The sequence below is a fragment of the Caretta caretta genome, chromosome 2 (genome assembly GCF_965140235.1).
Source record: "Caretta caretta isolate rCarCar2 chromosome 2, rCarCar1.hap1, whole genome shotgun sequence".
NCBI classification, from domain to species: domain Eukaryota; kingdom Metazoa; phylum Chordata; order Testudines; family Cheloniidae; genus Caretta; species Caretta caretta.
This window is the reverse complement of record NC_134207.1, coordinates 121,491,932-121,512,930: the sequence shown is the minus strand read 5'-3', so window position 1 is coordinate 121,512,930 and position 20,999 is coordinate 121,491,932. Positions and strand designations below refer to the sequence as shown.

At 40.7% G+C, this 20,999-nt stretch overlaps 1 protein-coding gene across 2 annotated transcripts in view; it reads left to right on the top strand.

Annotated features, from left to right (window-relative positions):
- GMDS (GDP-mannose 4,6-dehydratase) overlaps positions 1-20,999 on the top strand; it is a 551,379-nt gene that overhangs the window by 223,824 nt on the left and 306,556 nt on the right. For both annotated transcript variants that reach the window (XM_048839737.2, XM_048839739.2), the window contains exons 5-6: positions 345-537; positions 1,335-1,439. In XM_048839737.2, the coding sequence (XP_048695694.1) occupies positions 345-537; positions 1,335-1,439 (298 nt within the window). The remainder of the gene's footprint in view (positions 1-344; positions 538-1,334; positions 1,440-20,999) is intronic.

Genomic DNA, 20,999 nt, shown 5'->3' with positions numbered 1-20,999 from the left:
ACTGTTGTCAAAATATGGACTACGGGAGAAGGAAGGATCATAAATCTGCACCATCTGGTGGGAATAATCTAGGGATGGGAATGCCCTTTGTGAGCAGATTACCAGTCTCCTAGACTTTTTTGCTTCTTTTTGCTTTTTCATTTTGTAGTCAAATTGCAGAAATCTGTTTTTAAAAATCATTTTGGATATTTTTGTAAATTAAAAATTGAAATCAGCCTGAACATATATAGTTGGTTCTATTGCTAGCAAGGCATAAATGTGAATCTGTTGTGTATACTTGTTGCATTTGTGGTTGCCTTTAGTAAATCTATGTCATGGTTTTACTTCCTCTCTCCCTCGCCAAGATTTCTTTTGACCTAGCAGAATATACTGCTGATGTTGATGGAGTTGGCACTTTACGGCTTCTAGATGCTGTTAAGACCTGTGGCCTTATCAACTCTGTGAAGTTCTACCAAGCCTCAACCAGTGAACTTTATGGGAAAGTGCAAGAAATACCACAGAAGGAGACTACCCCTTTTTATCCCAGATCTCCGTATGGTAAGTTTTCGAGTGTGTGCATCTGTGCACACTCTGTTCCTCATGTCTCAGGGCTGAAGTCATTTGGGTATGAGATTAAAGTAAAGATAGAACAAAAGTGACTAGACATGTTGAGAAGCATACCTTTATGAATTACTAAATAAAAAGTATTTGCTGCCATTGCCTGAGGGTTGGAAATTACCATCTCACTTCACAAAACCTTGTTCATTCAGATCTGGAGCGGAGAACTCTTTAAACGGGTGAGAGGGAGGGGTGATTCCTTCTTAGTGAAGAAGTGTAAGATAGCACTGAAGTGATAAGGTTTCATAATTTTTGTTGCCTGAATGAATATTTCCCAAGAGCTCACTTCTCTCATGAACTAAGTTGAAACACTTATTAAAGCAATGTGCTTAGAATACTACAGTGATAAAGTTTCAAATCAATTTAAGTGTTAAGGCACCAGATTTTCTTTTATTCCCCCAACGTAATTTTTTTTATTAGCAGAGGTCACCATCATGGCGTATTTCACACGCTCTAACTGTGTTAATTATATTGTAAAAGAAAAAGTGCTATGCTTGAGAGTGCATAGGAAAACAAGTGAAAGGTGCCTTAACACTTCCTAGCCAGGACTATGGCTCTGCAGAAAGGAGTGTTTTCTCATTCAGTTGCTGTTTATTGGGCTGGCTTTTTTTATGGTGAACTATGGCACACTGAGAGAATTAATCAAACCCTAGTTCATCTTTCTATAAAGAAGTGCATTTCTTTTAGAGTGGGTGTGGGTGTGGTTGTATTATGTAATATTTAAATTATTTTTGTAGGAGCAGCCAAACTGTATGCCTACTGGATTGTGGTGAACTTCAGGGAGGCCTACAATCTCTTCGCTGTGAATGGCATCCTCTTCAATCATGAGAGTCCCAGGAGAGGTGAGAAAATCTTTGAAAAACTCTATTGCCGCCCTGTTGTACGTCTGAACAGGAAAAATGGAGCAGTATATCCACAGGTTTAATTTACATTTACCAGTGTTCTGAAGCAGGGATGTCAAACTCTTTGCCTGCTTGATGTGTTTAGTTGGCCCCTGTGACAGATTGAGTCTGCAAAGTGCAAGTTTTCATTTGCAAACTTAAATATCCATTTCTAGTCCTTTTGGTTTAGGAGGTAGTCCTCTTCATATGAACCAATGTAACAGTGTCCTACGCAGATTGAAACAACATCTGTAAACTTCATTATTCATCTTGATGGGTATGGAAACTCTAAAGCCTAAAACAGACATTTTAAGGGGAAGGTTTTCTTTAGGGTAGGCAATTTCACTTAACAGACACAGTTTCAGGCACTTGGTCATTGCATTTGCGCTCAAATACTATAAGGGGATAGGAATAGTAGTATTTCTAAATTCATAAGATATATTTATGCTGGTGTGCGTGGCAATATATGGATTGTAAACCAGCTGCAATATTTTCTGTGAAGGTCCTTACACATAGCTTTAAAATGCCTTTCCATTTGATTCCAGTTAGTCCTTGATAGCAATGCCTGGGAATAGAATACAAGTGATCTTATGTTCCATTTAATAAACCCTTTCCAGTGCATCATAAACAATTAATATTTGTCTTAAGTGTGAGTTATAAATCACAGTTAGTTTAGTTACCTCTCATTTTATACTGATGAATTTCCACTAATCGTAATCTAGTAGAGCTTTAACTATGCACTGTAAATGAAAGCTGAATTAACACATGAAAGTAGCTTCTTGCTTCAGAAACCTTTTTTTGCAGCCTGTTTATAATGAAAAGTAAATTCAAATTATTCTTTCAGTGGTTTCAGATGAGTATTTCACTTGTGTGTGTGCGCCCAGCGCACTAAAGCTGGAGAACTTTGCCAAGTGAAGTATCCACAGTGCCTGTAGCCCTAGCCCCTGGCTATCTAAAGGTGGCTTCACTCTGGACAACCCTCTACCCCCTGCAGGTCCTTCTTATCATCTATAGCTAGGGTTAGTTTGTTCTGAGTGATGTTTTACCTCATACTTTCAGTCTGTCTTCTGAGATTTCTGGTTGTATACAGTTGTCAGTTTGTTAGTGTGGTTAAATAGTACCTTTTTGTTTAGTTTTAGTTTTTAGTAGGTAGTTTGCTCTCCTGAGTGGTGCCCTCGCCAAGGTTTAAGCATTGTTCAATGTGTGGGGTGGCTCTTCCCAACATTGACTCCCACCTGAGGTATTTTCTGTCTCTGGGAGAAGGGTGCTTCCTCTGCAAGTCATTCAAGAGAAGAATGCGGGTGGTGAGGGGCTTGTGCCTGAAAGCAGCACCTCTTGGAGCAGGCCACTAAGCTCACTTCAGCACTGAGGGACTCCGCTGATTGACTGGCTCCCCTTTGGTGTTGTCAAGTGACGTTGCTGTGCGTTCGAGGACTGGTGCCTCCTCTAAGAGGAGGAAGGGTCATTTGCCTTTCCCAGGTCCTCTGAGAACCCATTCCAGGATTTAAGAGGATTGCTGATGGCACCATGGTTCTTCTGACATGTGGGATGCAGCTGATCCATCTAACTGCTCCTCAGTACTGCTTCTTGACCAGTGGGTGTCTGTACTATCAACTCTGGTACTGGCTGTCGGACATCCGTTGAGTCTAGTAGCAGTGACATCGGTGTCAGCAATAACTGTCATATGAGGACTTCCAGGGCTCCTTGGGATCTGATTTAGGGGCATCTTTTTCCACCCCCTCCCCCTCTAAGCACTGCTTTTGAAAGCATTTTAGACCGTTCCTGGATCGCTATTGGTACCCGACGGGCACTGCTCCCATAGTAGGGAAAGTAGCGGCTAGCTCAGTACCCAGTGGCCTCCTTGAAACTCTTGGGACATCCTTCAGTCCATGAGATCCCGCTCTTCAACACAGTCCAGGATAAGTTCACTGGTCCTAGTTGCCTCCATTTCAGAGGCTGATGTCGTCCCTCCTGAGCTGGTTCAGCCTGATCCTCTTGTATAAGAGCTAGTTCCCCTGTAAGAGCCTCCATTAGTACCATATCCTGCTTCTTCTTCATCACCGGAGTACGGGACTCTGCTTCTCCTGTGCCTGAAGATTTTAAGGCATATCAAGACCTCCTGAAGTTTATGGCTTCCGCCTTGAGCATCCCCACTGAGTTTGTACAGGAGCACACGTGTAAGTTTTGGATATTCTGCTGTCATCAGCTCCGGGGAGGTGGCTCTCCCGATAAATGAAGATCTCTTGTAGCCTGTGAAGTCCCTATGGAACACTCCAGCTTCATTGCCTGCCACTGCGAATCGTTTTGAGAAACGTTATGTTCCCATCGGAGGCTTTGTGTGCTTCTATTCCAACTCAGCTTCTAACTCTCTCGTGGTAACCGCAAAAAATGACAGATCACAGCAGGGGAGGTATATGTCCACATCTAAGGACAACAAATCAAAGAGGCTAGATTTGATAGGGCGAAAAACTCATAACACTTCATCTTTACAGATGCGCATCATGAGCAAGTAGGTACTGCTATGCATATATGACCTTTGTCAAATGGGACACTGTATCCAAATTCATGGATAAGCTGCCAGAAACCTCCAGGGAAGAGTTTAAGGTGTTCATTTTGGAGGGTTGTGTTGTGGCCAAAACTTCGTTGCCGTCAACTTTGGACATGGCAGATGCTTTGGACAGAGTTATGGCTTTAGCTATGTTCCTGAGGAGGGCTTCATGATGGCAGAATTCTGATATAGCTCTGGATGTGCAGCAAACTACAGAGGACTTACTTTTTTGTGGTTGGTTTTTGTTCTTAGACAAAACTGACGAGACCCTGCATTTGTTTAAAGACTCCCAGGCTTTATGTTCGTTGGGAGTTTATATCCTGGCTACAAAGAGGTGCCACTAAGGCAGTCAGCAGCAATATCGCTCACAGCGTTTCTTCCGACTGCCCTCCTTCCCTGAGAAAGCAGGACTTCCCCAGGAAGTCTCATGTCCCAGAGAGGAACGTCTTCTGGCTCTAATTTTAATCACTCAGCTCATCATCCACCAGCACTGAACAAGCAGCCATTTTGACTTTCAGGTCCCAGGTAGCACTCCAGTTGTGACCTCCCTACCCCTATGCCCTTGGTTTTGGGGATAAGCTGTCTTGCTTTTATGATACTTCGGATTCAGCAATCATGGACACATGGGTCCTAGGCACTGAGACTGAGCTTTACCATTCAATTCCTGAACATCCCTCCCCTCCTACCCTGTCCCCCTTCAGGGACCTGTCTCCCATAAGTCACTGTTCCTTCGGCAGGTCCAGATTCTACTTGCAGTGGGAGCTGTATAGGAGGTCCCTCTGCAGCAACAGGGAAGGGGATTCTATTCTCTGTTCTCCACAATCTCCACTAGTACATCAAATGTGAAATTCTGGATCGTCACCCTAGCAATTGCTCTCCCTGCATTTAATCACAACAACTGGTTTGCTACCCTGGATTTTCATGTGGTGATTCTCACAATCCACAGGAGGTTTCTGAGGTTTGTTGTGGCAGGTCAGCGCCATCAGGACACCGTGTTTTCCTTTGTTCTGTTCTTGGCTCCCCACAATTTTACCAAGTGCATGACCCTGGTGACAGCATACCTCAGGAAGAGGGGAATTCATATCTTCTCGTACCTGGATGACTGGTTAGTGAGAGGTAAGTCCAAAGGAGTCCTCTATCCTGTCCAATGCATGTCTAAGTCTCTTAGATTGTCTGACCCTCATTCTAAACAAGGGACAATCGACTCTAGTACCAACTCAAAGAATCGAGTTCATTGGGGCCCTTCTAGATTCTATGAGTTTTTGAGAATGAGAGCTAGAAGTGGTTAAATGAAATCAATTACATACAGTAATGGTAAAGTTCTTGGTTCAGGCTTGCAGCAGTGATAGAATAAACTGCAGGTTCACATCAAGTCTCTGGAATACATCCACAGCTGGGATGGGTCATCAGTCTTTGGTTCAAAGCTTCAGTGTAACAAAATTCCTCCAGAGGTAAGAAGCAGGATTGAAGACCAGATGGAGGAGGTGCAGCTTTTTATAGTCTTTTGCCATGTGGTCTCTGTTTTCTTTGTTTCAAAGACAAGCTGTCCATCACATGGCATGGAAAAACCTCAGAATTCTGTCCTTAGACATGTCCCTGCATGCCTTGTTGAGTCCCAAGGCGTGTCTGCCTTCTCTCAATGGGTCAATTGTATAGCTGATGGTCCTTAATGGGCCATGAAGCAGGCTAGGCAGAGTTGACCCCAACTTGTCTGAGGTATCACCCAGAAGCATCGGATAAGTTTGAAATACAGACAGTATAGAGCCAATATTCATAACTTTAACTACAAAAATGATACACACATATAGACAGCATAATAATAACCAGCAAACCATAACCTTGTCTGAGACACCTTATTTGACCCCTGTCATAAAAATAAAGGGAAGGGTAACTACCTTTCTGTATACAGTGCTATAAAATCCCTCCTGACCAAAGGCAAAACCCTTTCACCTGTAAAGGGTTAAGAAGCGAAGGTAACCTCACTGGCACCTGACCAAAATGACCAATGAGGAGACAAGATACTTTCAAAGCTGGAGGTGGGGGGAAACAAAGGGTTTGTCTGTCTGTGTGATGCTTTTGCCAGGAATAGATCAGGAATGCAGACTCAGAACTTTTCTAAAGTTAGTAAGTAATCTAGCTAGAAGTGCGTTAGATTTCCTTTTGTTTAATGGCTGGTAAAATACACTGTGCTGAATGGAATGTATATTCCTGTTTTGTGTCTTTCTGTAAGTTAAGGTTTTGCCTAGAGGGATTCTCTGTTTTGAATCTGATTACCCTGTAAGGTATTTACCATCCTGATTTTACAGAGGTGATTCTTCTACCTTTTCTTTAATTAAAAGTCTTCTTTTAAGAACCTGATTGCTTTTTCCTTGTTCTTAAGATCCAAGGGTTTGGGTCTGTGTTCACCTGTACAAATTGGTGAGAATTTTGATCAAGCCTTCCCCAGGAAAGGGGGCATAGGGCTTGAGGAGATATTTGGGGGGGAAGACGTCTCCAAGTGGGCTCTTTCCCTATTCTTTGTTTAACACACTTGGTGGTGGCAGCATACGGTTCAAGGACAAGGCAAAGTTTGTACCTTGGGGAAGTTTTTAACCTAAGCTGGTAAGAATAAGCTTAGGGGGTCTTTCATGCAGGTCCCCACATCTGTACCCTGGAGTTCAGAGTGGGGAAGGAACCTTGACAACCTCCTTTATACAAGATTTGGTGCCACTACAGGACCTTGGTTGCAACCATGTTCTGTATGGTCCGAGTTCAAGTCAATAACGTGACACCCATAGACCTGGTTCCTTGGGAGCTGAGGTACATAATCTTTTAGGGTTGTTTACACTGCTTTTGTTTATGCTGCACAGAAAACTTCCCACTGATATCAATTCAGAACTATTGTACATTAAATATACTAAAAATCCCCAAAGGTCATTGCTGAATCTGAGCCTAAGACAAAACTAGATTTGCTTTAACTAGTGTCTAGTGTGAAGGGAAATCTTTGTTAAAAAATACTCAGTTAATCAGGTGGATTGATTTTAAATCAGAGATTTAAAACATCAATTTTAATTGTGTATTGCATTTGTACGTTAGTTATTTTATGAAAGAAAGGTTGATTCTTATTGGTTGGTAACCAGCGTTAATTTGCAACTAAATATAGTCTGTACACTAAACTTGGTACTACTCTTTGCTAACCAGGAGAATACACTATATCTTTATTAAATAAATATTTATTTATTTATTTATTTATTTAAGCCGTTATGTAGTTTAATTTACATTTATTCAGATCCTTAATTTTTACTTTTTTTATTATATTAAAAATGTCAAATTATACATTTATTATATAGTAGATGGTTCATTTTTATTTCCAAGCTCTATTTGGATGAAAATTCAAATTCAATTAAAGATTCACAAAGATAGGAATTTTTTCTATTAAGTAAAACTACCTTAAGTGTTCTGTATAACTAAGAAAACATGTTTATCAAAACATGTTTTGCCTTTAAAAACTAAGTGAATTATTAAACAGTTAAATTATGAATATTCTATAATTATTACTACTCCATCTAGTGCATCATTTTCTAGATCATTCAGTAGGGAAACCTGTTTCTCTGACATCAGTCCAGGTGAAGCAGTTGTCATCACACAATTGTTGTATAGCCAGAGGGAAAGGATACAACTGCTCTTTTCTGTGACATCTCTCAGCCATGAAGGAAACTGCTCGGTGTTAGATTGCAGGCTGCTTTTGTCAAAGTACTTGTTGTCAGATTAAAAGGGGGGAAAAAAAGAGGAAAAGAAAAGAAATCATAGAATTGAAAAGAGTGGTGGTAGTCGGAGCCATTATATTCACTTTTATTTATTTTATTTGTGATTTGTTTCATGTATTTGACTTACTGTAATGCTTACTTTGGGTGTCTTTGTACTGGTTGTTTTGATTACCTTCTCCATGCCTGTTTCGCCTGCATATCCTAAGAGGGCAGTTGTAGTATGCTGATATCTAATAGGAAGCCCTACAACATGCCAGCTGCCTCTACTGAAGCTCCCATAAGAAGAGCTGGCCATTTTCTCTAACATTTCACCTTTCCATTTGTTTCTCTAACTGGGAAGACAAACTGGCAGATTCCCTCATGTCTTCTGCATAAGTGGAGCCAGTGAGCTCAACCCTACCAAAAAGACAAGAGCTTCAGCTGGACAGCTGATCAGCTTGACTTGGACAGAACTTATTAGAGAACCTGCTGTCCAGTGCTGTTTTTATACACTGAGCTGATCAGTTTATGTGCAGAAGTTTTCATCTTATATAAATATAAAATCTACAAATGTATTCACTATTTGGTTTTAGTAAGCCGTCAGTTTTTATCTGCCCCATGAGTGTTTGCTTTAGCTAAGTTTCAGTGTGTAACATATATGTTTCAACGAAGGTAGGCCAGTGAGAGGTGTTCTTTCAAGCCTATGGGTAGTAAACATCAATGAAGTAGTTTTGTTACTCATTTCTAAATGGCTTCTTGGTGCACAGGGAGGAGAAGGCGAGTTGGGTCATAATAGTAAATATCATCCACCTAGCCGTATTGAACAGCGAGGCACTACAGCCAGTGTAAAAGCAGTTGCTTCAGACAGGTTTGTGTAATGGAGCAGCCAAGATGACTTCATGTATTTTTAGTTTGCATGTTTCAACAGCGAGAGCATACAGTGGCCTAAAGACATAAATTCTTATTGGCTCGTGCTCCTTATTATGGGCCTGATCCTGAGAAGTCATCTGTGGAGGTGCATTCTTACAACAGCAGAGAGTCAAACTTCAATAAAACTAAATGTGAGCACAAGGGTCTGACTGCACAGACTGCTTTGTAGGAACAGTGACTATATTAATAGAAGATTATCAGACGCTGTCTATCTACCTACCTGTCTAGGTTCATATATGAGCCCTAACAAGGTAGTATCTGAATCAAATATTTTTAAAAAACATGAATCTGGTTAGTCTTACTGCTCAAGAAGCTGATACTGGCTAGGACAAAGCATAATATGCACAGGTGCTGTCCAGCTTCTTGTGAGGGATCACAGGCCTCAAACCCAGTCCCCAGGCAGCGCTCAGGCTACGACTGCCATCCAGCAGCTCACCTTCGGAACTAGGGAAGGGTCCAGGGAAGGGCTAACTTGCAGAGGGCTCTACCCCCAAAGCTCCCGATTCTGGAAACATCCATCCCCCTGATTGGCTAAGAAGTTCTATATGAACCAGGAAGTAACAACAGGAAGTTGTCCGAGCATCTAGCAAAATCCTTAGCTGCGACTACAGACCCTTTCTGCTTACCTGACTCCTGAGCCCTGCATTGCTAATGCTCTTGGTTGCTGCTTTCCTGGCTGCTTCTGGTTCCTGTCTTCCTATCCTAGACCCCCGTCTACTCCCAGTTCATGCCATCCTGCCCTCTTCCAGGTCCCTGATGTGGTCTCTGACTCCTGGCCAAGTACATGACGTTATCCCCAACTCCTGACCCCTGGCTTGGCACCTGACTCCTTTTCTGATTCTGACCTTTGCCTGGGTACCTGATGCAGTCTTTGGTTTTGACCCCCTGCTCTGACCACTAGCCCTGACCGCTGCCCACGCCCTTGTCATTGTGCTTTTCTGTCATGTTGCTAACTGTTCATTTTAATCTTGACTTTTATCATCTTTGCTTTTCTAGTACTGGGCCTCTACTGGACAAGAATACTGTGATGTATCATTCCATATTCTTTATGAAAATATGCTTATGATATGAATGACATAACTGGGATATACTTTATTCAAGATGGCTCATATCATTGGAAAGGTTATGATTTACTGAATGCGATTATCCTATTTGTATGCATGTATCATTTCTGTATCTGAAATTAGAAATATTGACTATGTATCTATTTCAACTGTGCTACTATGCCCACTGCCAACGCTTCAGGTACAACAATTTAAAAGCCAGATCGTGTGGATGGCCCATCAACAAGGACAGTGGACTATAAAAGAGCTTAATCTTCCTGTGAATGTGTGGGTCAGCCTGTGAAGAATGGCTACAAGGGCCCTACAGAGTCAGGTGGTCTTGTCACCTGATATTAAAACATTACCTGGGACTTCTTGTAACTTTCCACTGTGAGGGAAGGGGGTCAAAATAGGAAACAAAGGACTCCCACCTTATGCAAATCCTATCCAAGGGTGGGGAGTGAGATAATCCAGGTAGTCATTTCTCCCCTGCGCCCCCTCCCAAGATGATGGCTGGAAATGAGTAAGACTGAACAGGGGGAAAGAACTGGTCCCAGGCTGGAAGGGCATCTGGCCTGTGAAGAAGATTATTAGAACCACATTTAGGGTGAGAACTTGCATGTAACCAGTTTCTTTAGTGTATTAAAGTATTTAGTGCTCCATTTTATTTTCTTAGTAATCTGCCTTGTTCTGTCTGCTATCTCCTTAACTACTTGAAATACACCTGTTACAGTTCATAAATTTATTTCTGGTGTATAATGCAACCCAGTTGATGTGATTTCTAACTTGGGGGGTCAAGAAATTGTGCATACCCTCTTCCACATTGAGGGAATTGGCAAATATATTATATCTTTAGGTCTGTACTCCAAGGGAGGTGGACATCTGAGTGTTGGAGCAAGTCCCTCAAGCTGAGTCTTCCCAGAGCCGATCAGCAGCTGGGTGTGGCCCTGCCTGTGTGTATGTTAGAGGAGATTTTAAGAGCCTGGCTCAGCAAGACAGGTAAAAGCAGGCCCATGCTGGCAGAACGGGTAGACTCAGTGGTATCTCAGGACATCAGGTGACTTCCCAAGGGGTCCAACCCGTCACATATACACAATCCTTCCTAAGTATGAGTTGGTTTCATTAGGGAAGAAAAAACTTTACAAGTAACTACAGTAACCTGAAACTTCCAAACTAAAGGCCTGATCCTGCAAACACTTACGTGTGCTTAAGTTTACACATGTGAGTATTCCCATTGATTTCAGTGGAACTACTCACATATTCAAAGTTAGGAACATGTGAACAGTAACTCCTCACTTAATGTTGAAGTTACGTTCCTGAAAAATGCGACTTTAAGCAAAACGATGTTAAGCAAATCCAATTTCCCCATAAGAATTAATGTAAATAGTGGGGGTTAGGTTCCAGGGATTTTTTTTTCACCAGACAAAAAACTAATATATACACACAGTATACTTTTTAAACAAACAATTTAATACTGTACACAGCGATGATGATTGTGAAGCTTGGTTGAGGTGGGGAAGTTAGAGGGTGGGATATTTCCCAAGGAATGCCTTACTGCTAAATGATGAACTAGCTTTTGGCTGAGCCCTTGAGGTTTAACACACTGTTGTTAATGTAGCCTCACACTCTACAAGGCAGCAGAATGGAGGGAGGGGAGACAGCATGGCAGACAGACACACACCCTGTGTGTGAGAGAGAGATGCACATTTCTCCTTTAAGTACGCTGACCCCACTCTTAAGTACACTGCCTTTTTAAGTTAATCGGTAAGCTGAGATGGCAGCTGAAGCTCCAGATGAAGCTCCCTCTGTCCTGAGCCCTGTCATGTCCCCACCCTGCTCTATGGAAGATGAGGTAAGTAGGGTGCAGGAGCAGGGGGGAGGGGGACACCCTGACCTTAGCGCCTCCCCCGCACAGCAAGCAGGAGGCTCTGGAGAGCAGCTCCAAGGCAGAGGGCAGGAGCAGCACATGGCAGTGAAGGGAGGGACAGCTGAACTGCCCGGCAATTGATAACCTGCTGGGGAGCGGGGTGCTGATAGGGGGGCTGTCGGTCCACCCTGGTTCCAAGCCCCCCCCCCCCCCCCCCATGGAACTGTTATAAGTGGTAGAATGTTTTGTTTTATCCACTTGACATCCTTCTCATAACACAAGGACCAGGGGTCATCAAATGAAATTAATAGGCAGCAGGTTTAAAACAAACAAAAGGAAGTATTTTTTCACACAACGCACAGTCAACCTGTGGAATTCTTTGCTAGAGAATGTTGTGAAGGCCAAGACTATAACAGGGTTCATAAAAGAAGTAGATAAATTCATGGAGGATAGGTCCATCAATGGCTATTAGCCAGGATGGGTAGGGATGGTGTCCCTAGCCTCTGTTTGCCAACAGGGGATGGATCACTTGATAGCCTGTTCTGTTCATTCCCTCTGGGACACCTAGCATTGCCCCCTGTCAGAAGACAGGATACTGGGCTAGATGGACCTTTGGTCTGATCCAGTATGGACGCTCTTATGTTCTTATGTCAATTCAGTTCTGGGAATATGAAATAATAACAATTAGTAATTGCATAGTACATTTCACCTTCATGATACTAATTGTGACTGAAGTACAGGAGCACAACATTTTGTGGGCTTGATTCTCAGTTATGCTACATTTTTTTTTTGCACTGTTCTGGAAGCATAAAGGTACCTTAAAGTGAGTGGAAAGCCCCCCCCCACCCCAGGGTATCCCCTGTGCGGGGAGCACCCTTGGCCATTGTAAAGCTGATATAAAGTCTCTACACAAGCCTCTACTCACAGTCCCTGGCATGGGGACCAGGCTGGAGTGCATTGCAGCACAGCTATTCTCCTTTTACCAGGGCCTAAAGAACTTCTGGCAACTCTGGCAATATTGCGGGAGTTGGGATTTCACAGATAGGACCCTCAGACATTTCTGGAATTTAACACCTTCCAGCCTTGTCTCCACCTCTCATCAGCCCAAGGAGTGAGCAACTGAATTCCCCCATAGCCATCCTATTCCTAGGACACAACTTTGTTCCTATGCCCTTTCAGTCATCTTAACGTGGCCATCAAAGGGCCGCAGCTACTGTGGCCAGATACCCAATAAAAGGGATTTCATCTGCAACAGCATAGTGACCTACCACATCCCCAGCCACCAACAACAGGTCATCCCGTTATCCCATTAACCTCCCAAATAATTTCACTCTGCCATACTCTCTAAAACAGGAAGACTAATCCTCCCAAAGTTTATCGCAATCTCCACAAATACCTATTTTAAATAATCACAAAGCTGGGTAGACTAGCAAATTTAAAAAAAAAGAAAGAAATAAAAAAATAAATAAAATGGAAATACCTATTTGGCAATGCACTACAATGCAAATCAGTTACCTCAGTGTTCATATTACAGCTTTCTTGTCTGCAAACATTACATAGTAGTTATTATTAAATACTCAGCATTTACCAAGAGCTATTATACAGTCCACTCCAGGTATCACATATTCTAAATCTAAAGGGAATTATGGTATCTCTGGTACCATTATGTGTTAAATATTGACAAATGTCAACTGTTTCTGTTTAAAAAAAAAATAGCTAAGGTTAAATATGCTACAAAGTTCCATTGTAATTCTATTCTCTCACTCCTATCTTTCTGAAATAACTAACTCTCTATTGGAACTGAAATTTTCTATGCTTGGTCTCAGCCCAGAAGTGATTTGAATGTGAATGCATGAGAGAGAGAAAGAGGCTGAAAGAAAATGCATTCAACCATTTGAATTATGGGAAACTGAAAAAAAAAGGCTTTTTGATTCACTGTTTTCTTGAAAACAGCTGTAGAAGAAAACTTCAAACAGAGCATGAAACTGTTCCTCATGAAAAATAATCTCTCGTTTGAGGTTGAAGGATTAATTTAAAAAATTGAGAAGTTTGAAGTAATCAAATGTCACTTCTGAACATGCTGAATAGCATATGGTCAGATTTTGCAAGAGCCTAGTCAAGTGCTGCCCTCAGCATATCACGTTTACCTGAAGGAAATTTTAAGTATCTCATTGAAAACACAGTTGGGCTCGAAGTAAAACCCCAGATCCTAGCATCTCCAAATTTTGGGGAAGTTCCAAACTCTGCAGCTGGCACCTATATCTCCTTTATTCATTTTTGATTATATGTAGTGCCGATAGTCTCAGTCAGGATTAGTGCCCCATTTTGCTAGGCATCATACAAACACATAGTAAGACACAGTGCCTGTCACAACCTGCTTTCAGTCTAAATAAACAAGAAAAAACAACGGTTGGGAGGAAAAGAGAGACACACAGGAGCGAAATGACTTGTCCGAGGTCATACAACCAGTCAGGCCAGAGCTGGAAAGAAAACCCAGGGGGCAGAGCCTCTGCTTGATGTTTGGAAATGGAAAATTTTCTATCTTGTGTTGAGCTAAATCATTAAACATTCCCAGCAGGCTGTAGTAAGAAAACGCAATTCTAGTCTAAAATCAGATGGTTGTGACCCTTAAATGTGTGGTTCTTTCTGTATATAGACTGATGCATGTAATTTTTTGGTGAAAAGACTATATTTAGGCAAAAACCCTATGCCATCTTGAAATGTTTTAAAATCTAAACAATGGGACAGACTGTCCATTTGTGGCAGTCTCGTACTCTTAATTATGGGTGTATTTTAAGCATTTTGTAACCTCTTTGTTACCACAACATATTTTATTTTAAAGTACATACTGTACATTAAACCTATTTTTCCCACACTGCCACCTGTGAATACATTGCCAACTGTACTAAAAATGTTTCTGCCTCACCGATCATGTTTCATGGATGCTTACAGAGGACTGAAATGCAATTAAATATTCTCTTGCATTCTTAGGTTCTGACTGGCTGCTGATAGTGATGTCCACAACATGACAAAATACACAGAAGTTTAAAATTACAACCCAGTGAAATAAAAATTAGACTCTTGTGATCTTCAGATATGTCTGAAGATCAGTACTTGACAGGTTACTGGTTTAGATGTGAAGGAGCTACTTGAAGTTTATATTCATTATTCAGCATTTGAATCTGGAATTAGATTCTAACCTTGGACGAATAGAGCCAGTGCGTGCAATGCATCTCTTTCCAGGCTTTTGAGACGAGAGAGGTTCAGAAAGGTAGGCTTTCTTTAGGAGCAAGTGTACTTAATCCAGGTGATATTGATAATCTTGTTGGGTTAAATTATTACCAGATTAAAGTAGAATCTACTCTTTATTATTTGCTTGAATTATTTTTGTGGGTGGGAGGGGATTACATTTGAACTTATTTTCCTGTGTTTATACTTAGAACAGAGGAAGGTGCATTTTAACAATCTGAATACATAAGTGAGGAAAAGCAAGGGCAAGTATTACACTTCTAAAGAAGTTAAACTCACTGTATTTATCCTATGTTAGTCTTGCCTGAATAGGTGAAAAACACCCATTTTGAAGAATGAATGTGCTTAAGTAGTTTCAGTAAAGAAGGGACTACTCACATGCTTAATTTTAAGCACATACTTCAGTGTTTTGCTGAATCAGGACCACGGTCAGCTATTCATCTAATTAACCATTTGTACGTACAGATACCTGTTTTTCTTTGTAATCATGGTATTTGTGTACACAAATTATATGTGCACAATTACATGCACCCACCATTGAGAGCCAGGCCAATTGCTAAATGTAACTTGAGTAGTATGTATTCATCAAGACCACGATTTCCACCTCCACCCCCTTCTCTGTGTTAAATCTCTGGGAGTTCTGGGATGCTGAAGGGGAGTAAGAGTACAGAGACTCCCCTTCCACCAACAGGCCGGAGAGCAGGAAGGATTCATGGTACCAGGGGACCCTGCATGTTTGGTGCACCCTAGCCTCAAGTGGGCATGGTCAGCCATTTAGGGGGGATGGAGAAGTCCCCAGTGCAGTGTGGAATGAACAGGCAGGAGGAAGCACATGCTATTGCTTTTCACAGCAGCAGTAAGATGCACTGTCTCATAGTGTGGCTGTTTGCCCTAGCAATTTTAGCCTGCCCTTGTTGGAGGGCTCTGGGTACCTGAGTGTGGAGGCTGGCATCATTCTATCTCTCTCCCACCATGGCTCAGGTAAGCAAGGACAGGGTTTTATTATCTTAAATGAAACTAAAGGCATCTTTTCCTTCCTTTTCCTTTATCTTCTTCAGAACTCTGAACATATTGGGTGGGATTTTCAAAAGGGCCTAAAGCAGATTTTTTTAGAACTATCAAGGCCAGAAGAGGGACCACTGTGATCATCTAGTCTTACCTCCTGTATTTACACAGGTCAGAGAACTTCCCCAAAATAATTCCTAGAGCAGATCTTTTACAAAGTCCCAGTGACTTCCAATGAAAATCTTAGCCATTGTGCATATGAGACGAAAAAATGGCTCCATTGCTGCCCTTTGTACCTGGCATGGCCTCAGTGAAATGCCAGCATCCCAACTTTAAAAAATGTAATTTCACTGGACACATGCCTGCTTCATTGGTCTTACTACAGTCTAATTCATGAGTTGCATAACAGTACCTTTGGTGTTCCTGTAATGCATTTTTTCTGAGATAATTTTAGTGTCTTCATCTTGTGTTCTTTTTTTCATGCATGTTTAGGAAAAAAAGAAGCAGTTAATTAGTTGACTTGTTCATAAAACGATGCTCTTGAATACGCTCGTCAGCTGGGAAATAAGTTGACAATACAAATAATATATATTTTTTCTTTAAACTGTTAAAGTTTCATGTTAAAAAATTGCAGCATATAGTGTTACAGTTCATCTTAGTGTTAGCCAGAATAGTGGCAAGATTCTCCCCACAGGCCAGGCAATTTTTAATAAAAACATTTAGAACTAGATTGGTGTAATCGTAACTTGCAAAACTGTGAAATAGAAAGCTTGAATTCAGCTCTTGGTAACAGTGGGCAGATGCTACTTTCCTTTCCAATCCAGTTAGTGGCCTTGCCAATGTTACTAAAGAACTGGCAACAGTTTTGATCTTGCTAGTGAATCCAAGTAATGCAGCCAAAAGAGTGTCAAGAAACTAGCAAACCAATAAGTAACAGCTCATTATTTTATTTAGCCTTCTATCTCTTATAGTGATGTCTCGTCGTTTCAAGAAGAACATCACAGTTGCACTTAAAGGAAAATTAAACTGTATGTTGTGAAACTATGGGATGAAGTAATTCTGGGGTTGAGTTCATTAGTGTGCTGCAGGTATTGCACAACAACATTTTACTTGCAAGTATGTGCAGTGTCTGCCTGTCACTTTGGAGCAGTCAGGATTTAGATCCCTTTCTGGGTTTGGTATTACGGTGACATCATCTGGTTTACCATCACATTTGTAGACTATGATAACTCTCCATGATGGAACACCACAAAGTAGTGTGGCCCAGTTATTCACTCTTTAAAATAGAGAGCGGGGCTGCGGGGGGGGGAGAGGGAGAGAGTGAGTGTCTGGGTGTAATTGCTCTTATTTGATAAGCTGTAAAAAGAGCTTGTAAGTTCAGTGAAAGTTGCTGTAAATATTGAATGAATCAGGATTGATTGATTTGTTCTAAAGTCGGTCATGTATTTCAAGGTTCATTAAAACTTGCTATCCACCTTATAAGTTGAAGTCGGGGTTCTTTGTTTTTATATTTTTATGAGGGGTACACATTAGTCTTTACTCAAAAAGTCCCAGTATTGCAAAAGGCCCCGAAAGACTTCCTTATCATACTTTTAAATACACTTTTCCTTTAGATTCCTGTGGGGGGAACTTAATAGCATTAATATCCAGCTGGATATTATTTATTTAACTTGCTTGTTGGTGCAGAGACACAAAATAATTTTGGCTCTGAAAATTTGGGGTGTTATTTAAATGTGGCTTTTGTCATGTTTGTTGATCCTGTTGTCTGACACAGTTTTCATCTTAATATTTTCTCTGTTGCTTAAAAAAAGGAGAAGACTGGGAGAAAAGGTCCCGTTCAGTATCTAAATATGAACAAAATCTGTTTAAAAGAAATGCTCCTCACTCGACAGACAGGTAATATAAATCTGGTTATAAAACCATGTAACAAGCAATGATATTGATGAAGAAATCCATCTAAACGTAACACTTGGTGAAATAATAAAAAAAAAACCCCAAAAAGCAACAACAAAAACCTTTTCAACATCATTTCACACACTTATCAAGGATATTATTTACTTATTCTACACACTTAACAATTTCACTATTTTCTAAAATAATACTCTTATTTTCTTTTTCCTAATCAGAGTGCACACTTATTGTGGAATTATTTAAGATCATGTGCAATGGCAATTTTAGTAATCTGGTTTCACTGGATTTTATTGTATGTCTTTTTCATATCTGGACCATTAATGTGGAAATTGTTCTCAGACATATGTTGTTTAACAGCAGATGCTGGATTTACAGTTGTAGATCACATTTATGTTGTTTTGTTCTCATTTCCATGAGGTTTCCTGCTATATACTTTTTTCCAGCAAAAAAAAAATCATGAACATCTGCTGACTTATCCAGAGAACCGGATCTTTAATATCTAAATTCACCCCGGGGGGGGGGGTTGTTTTGTTTTGTTTCACATACAAACTAGGCTTTTAAGATGTGTTATTTAGTTTGTTTTAACTTGGATTATTTTTAACTAGAAGCAAAGTCACATATATACAGTGTGCACATTTTTGCTGGTACACTTGCCTCTCTCCACCGTTAGAATCCAGTCTTTCTCCTTTGGCACACTTGGCAACCACAGTGGTTCAGACAGGATCCTGAGAATCCATCACTCTTTCATGAGACCACCATATCCACCCACATCCTCCTATCCTCCCTCCTTTTCGATAGGGCCATGAATATTGTTCTCATCCTCTGTCTGAAGGGGATGAGGCAAATGGCCTCCTCTGAGGTTAAATGCCATCTGTTGTTCTACAGAGCATCCAAAAGGAATGTTTATGCAGCCACCAGCTGCAAAGAGTTTTTCTTGAACCCTTCAGGGTTTTTTAAATACTTCTCTGCTGATTGGGAAGCTTTATTTTCTACATAGAGTATATAATCTGAGCTCTTCTCTTTTATGAACACCATGAGGGAGGGCGGAGGTTAGGAAATAAAATCCTAATTCTACAAACTGTTAGACACATGAGTGGTCCCATTGAATTCAATGTTTGTAGGATCTGGGCCTAACTTTGTACGTATGCGTTAATTCAAAACTTTTCTGGTCATCAGTGAGAGGTAAATGATAGTTCAGTTAGGAGGTCACATTGGTAATTTCTACATTTGCTATTTAATATTAATAGCATCACTAACATAGTACTCATTTTCAAAGCACTGTGAATATCTCTGTGCCTAAATGCCATGCTGATTGATGCATTACAGAATTCTTTAGATAAACAGAACACAGTAAGAGTATAAGGTTAAGAAACCGTCTCCAAGAATTCATAATCCTGTGATTCCTTACTTCTTAAAGCAGAATTCATCGCATCTCTAATGTGACCAGGTTCAAATAAATAGAAAGTATGGATTTAGCTGCCTTATTCTTTTACTCCACAATACTTATTTATTGGGAAAGGACATAGTTTAGTTAAGTCATTCATTTGAAAAAAAAATCCTGTGTTATGAGCAATGTTCCCTTTAATTTTTGACAGGCCGTGTGCACAAAAAATTTCTTCTGTGCAAATTGTGGTGCTTCTGTGCAAATTTTTGTGTGCGGTGTTTCGCCGTGTGCATGGGGTTTAGGATCTGTGTGCGCGCGCACAGCTTAGACGTAATAGTGGTTATGAATAACACCATGGATTTCAATACTTGAAATATTTGAAAAAACTAATGGACTTTTCACCGTTAATGCTTTCTGTTTACATTTTACACTTACATTTTGCTTGGATGAGTCAACTTTACTTTTGTACATAGTCTGTTTCACTTTTTGGCTCTCATGCATGAATACAATCCTACAGTGTTGGTGTGGCAAATAATGTCGGAATATTTTGATGGAAGCAAAAAGCTGTTTTCACGGAAACTAAAATACATCAATGGAATTATTTCTGTTGATCTGACATTTTGTTAAACATGCTTGGACAAAACATAAATTTGGGCCAAAATCAACATGACAGTTTCAACTTGATTGGGGAAATATGGTCAGTAAAAAACAAACAAACAAAATCCCTGCAAAACACCCCTCAAAATATGAAATCAGATTGTTGCACCAATATTTGTTTGTATTACCTACTTATCATAGGAACCGGGCAAATACAGCATTTTATATCATGAATAATATACTATTTAATGACTCTAATAACATCCAATGAATGTGCTCACGGATATAAGTAGGTAACGGAACTCCTGAGAATCACCGTTTTGCTTTTGCTTGGTACATATATGCCTATACTACTGACTGTCTTCAAATCCCTCCGCAAATTTATCGTCTGTGCTTTGGTATATGATTTGTAAGTAAGTTTGCTGGCATATTCTTACCTCCCTCCCCCAACACCTCATTTATGAATTGGAAGGTGAGATGTTATGGGAGCTGGTTTGTGCAACAGTCTAAAATGTACCTTTAGTGAAAAGTAATTTCTTATTCAAGCCTAATTAGAATCTATATTCTTTGCTCCACATATATTTGCAAAATGTTAGGGTTTCTGTCTGTCTTATCCTGTTCTGTAAATTGTAAAATGAATTCACTGGGGCTTCACACAGGCAAGGGTCCAATGCTGTGAAACACCTAACAGGCTCGGGGCATTGCATTGCAACTGCGCCCAAATGTATCTCAAGTCGCTCGTATCTCCACTGTGCTGAACAAACACATCAGACTAAAAGGTTGCTTCCCCTAAAAGCTTCCAAACTAAGGCTTGTCCTATGTTTAAAAGCTAGGTGGATATAGCTATGTCAGTCAGAGGTGTGAAAACACTACTCCCCTGACTGAGTTGGACTCAGTTGGACTACTCTGCTGACCCAGCCCCCATGAGACACAGTTATGCTGATGGAAGAATGCTTCCGTCAACACTGGCAACTCTGTTCTAGGAGGTGATGTTTGTATGCCAATGAAAAAACCCTGTTGATGTAGGCTGCGTTTACACTATAGGATTATGCCAGCAAAGCTACACTGACAGAGCTTTGTGGGTACAGTCTCCTTGGTGTAGACACAGGCTTAGGCTTTGATCCTGCGAAGAATTATACAGGTATTTCACTGATTTCATTGAGATTACCCATTGGCTTCATCCTACAAGGTGTTAAAGCACTCAGGCCTGAACCCAGTAAAGTATTTAAACATATTTTTAAGTTTAAGCACAGGAGCAGTCC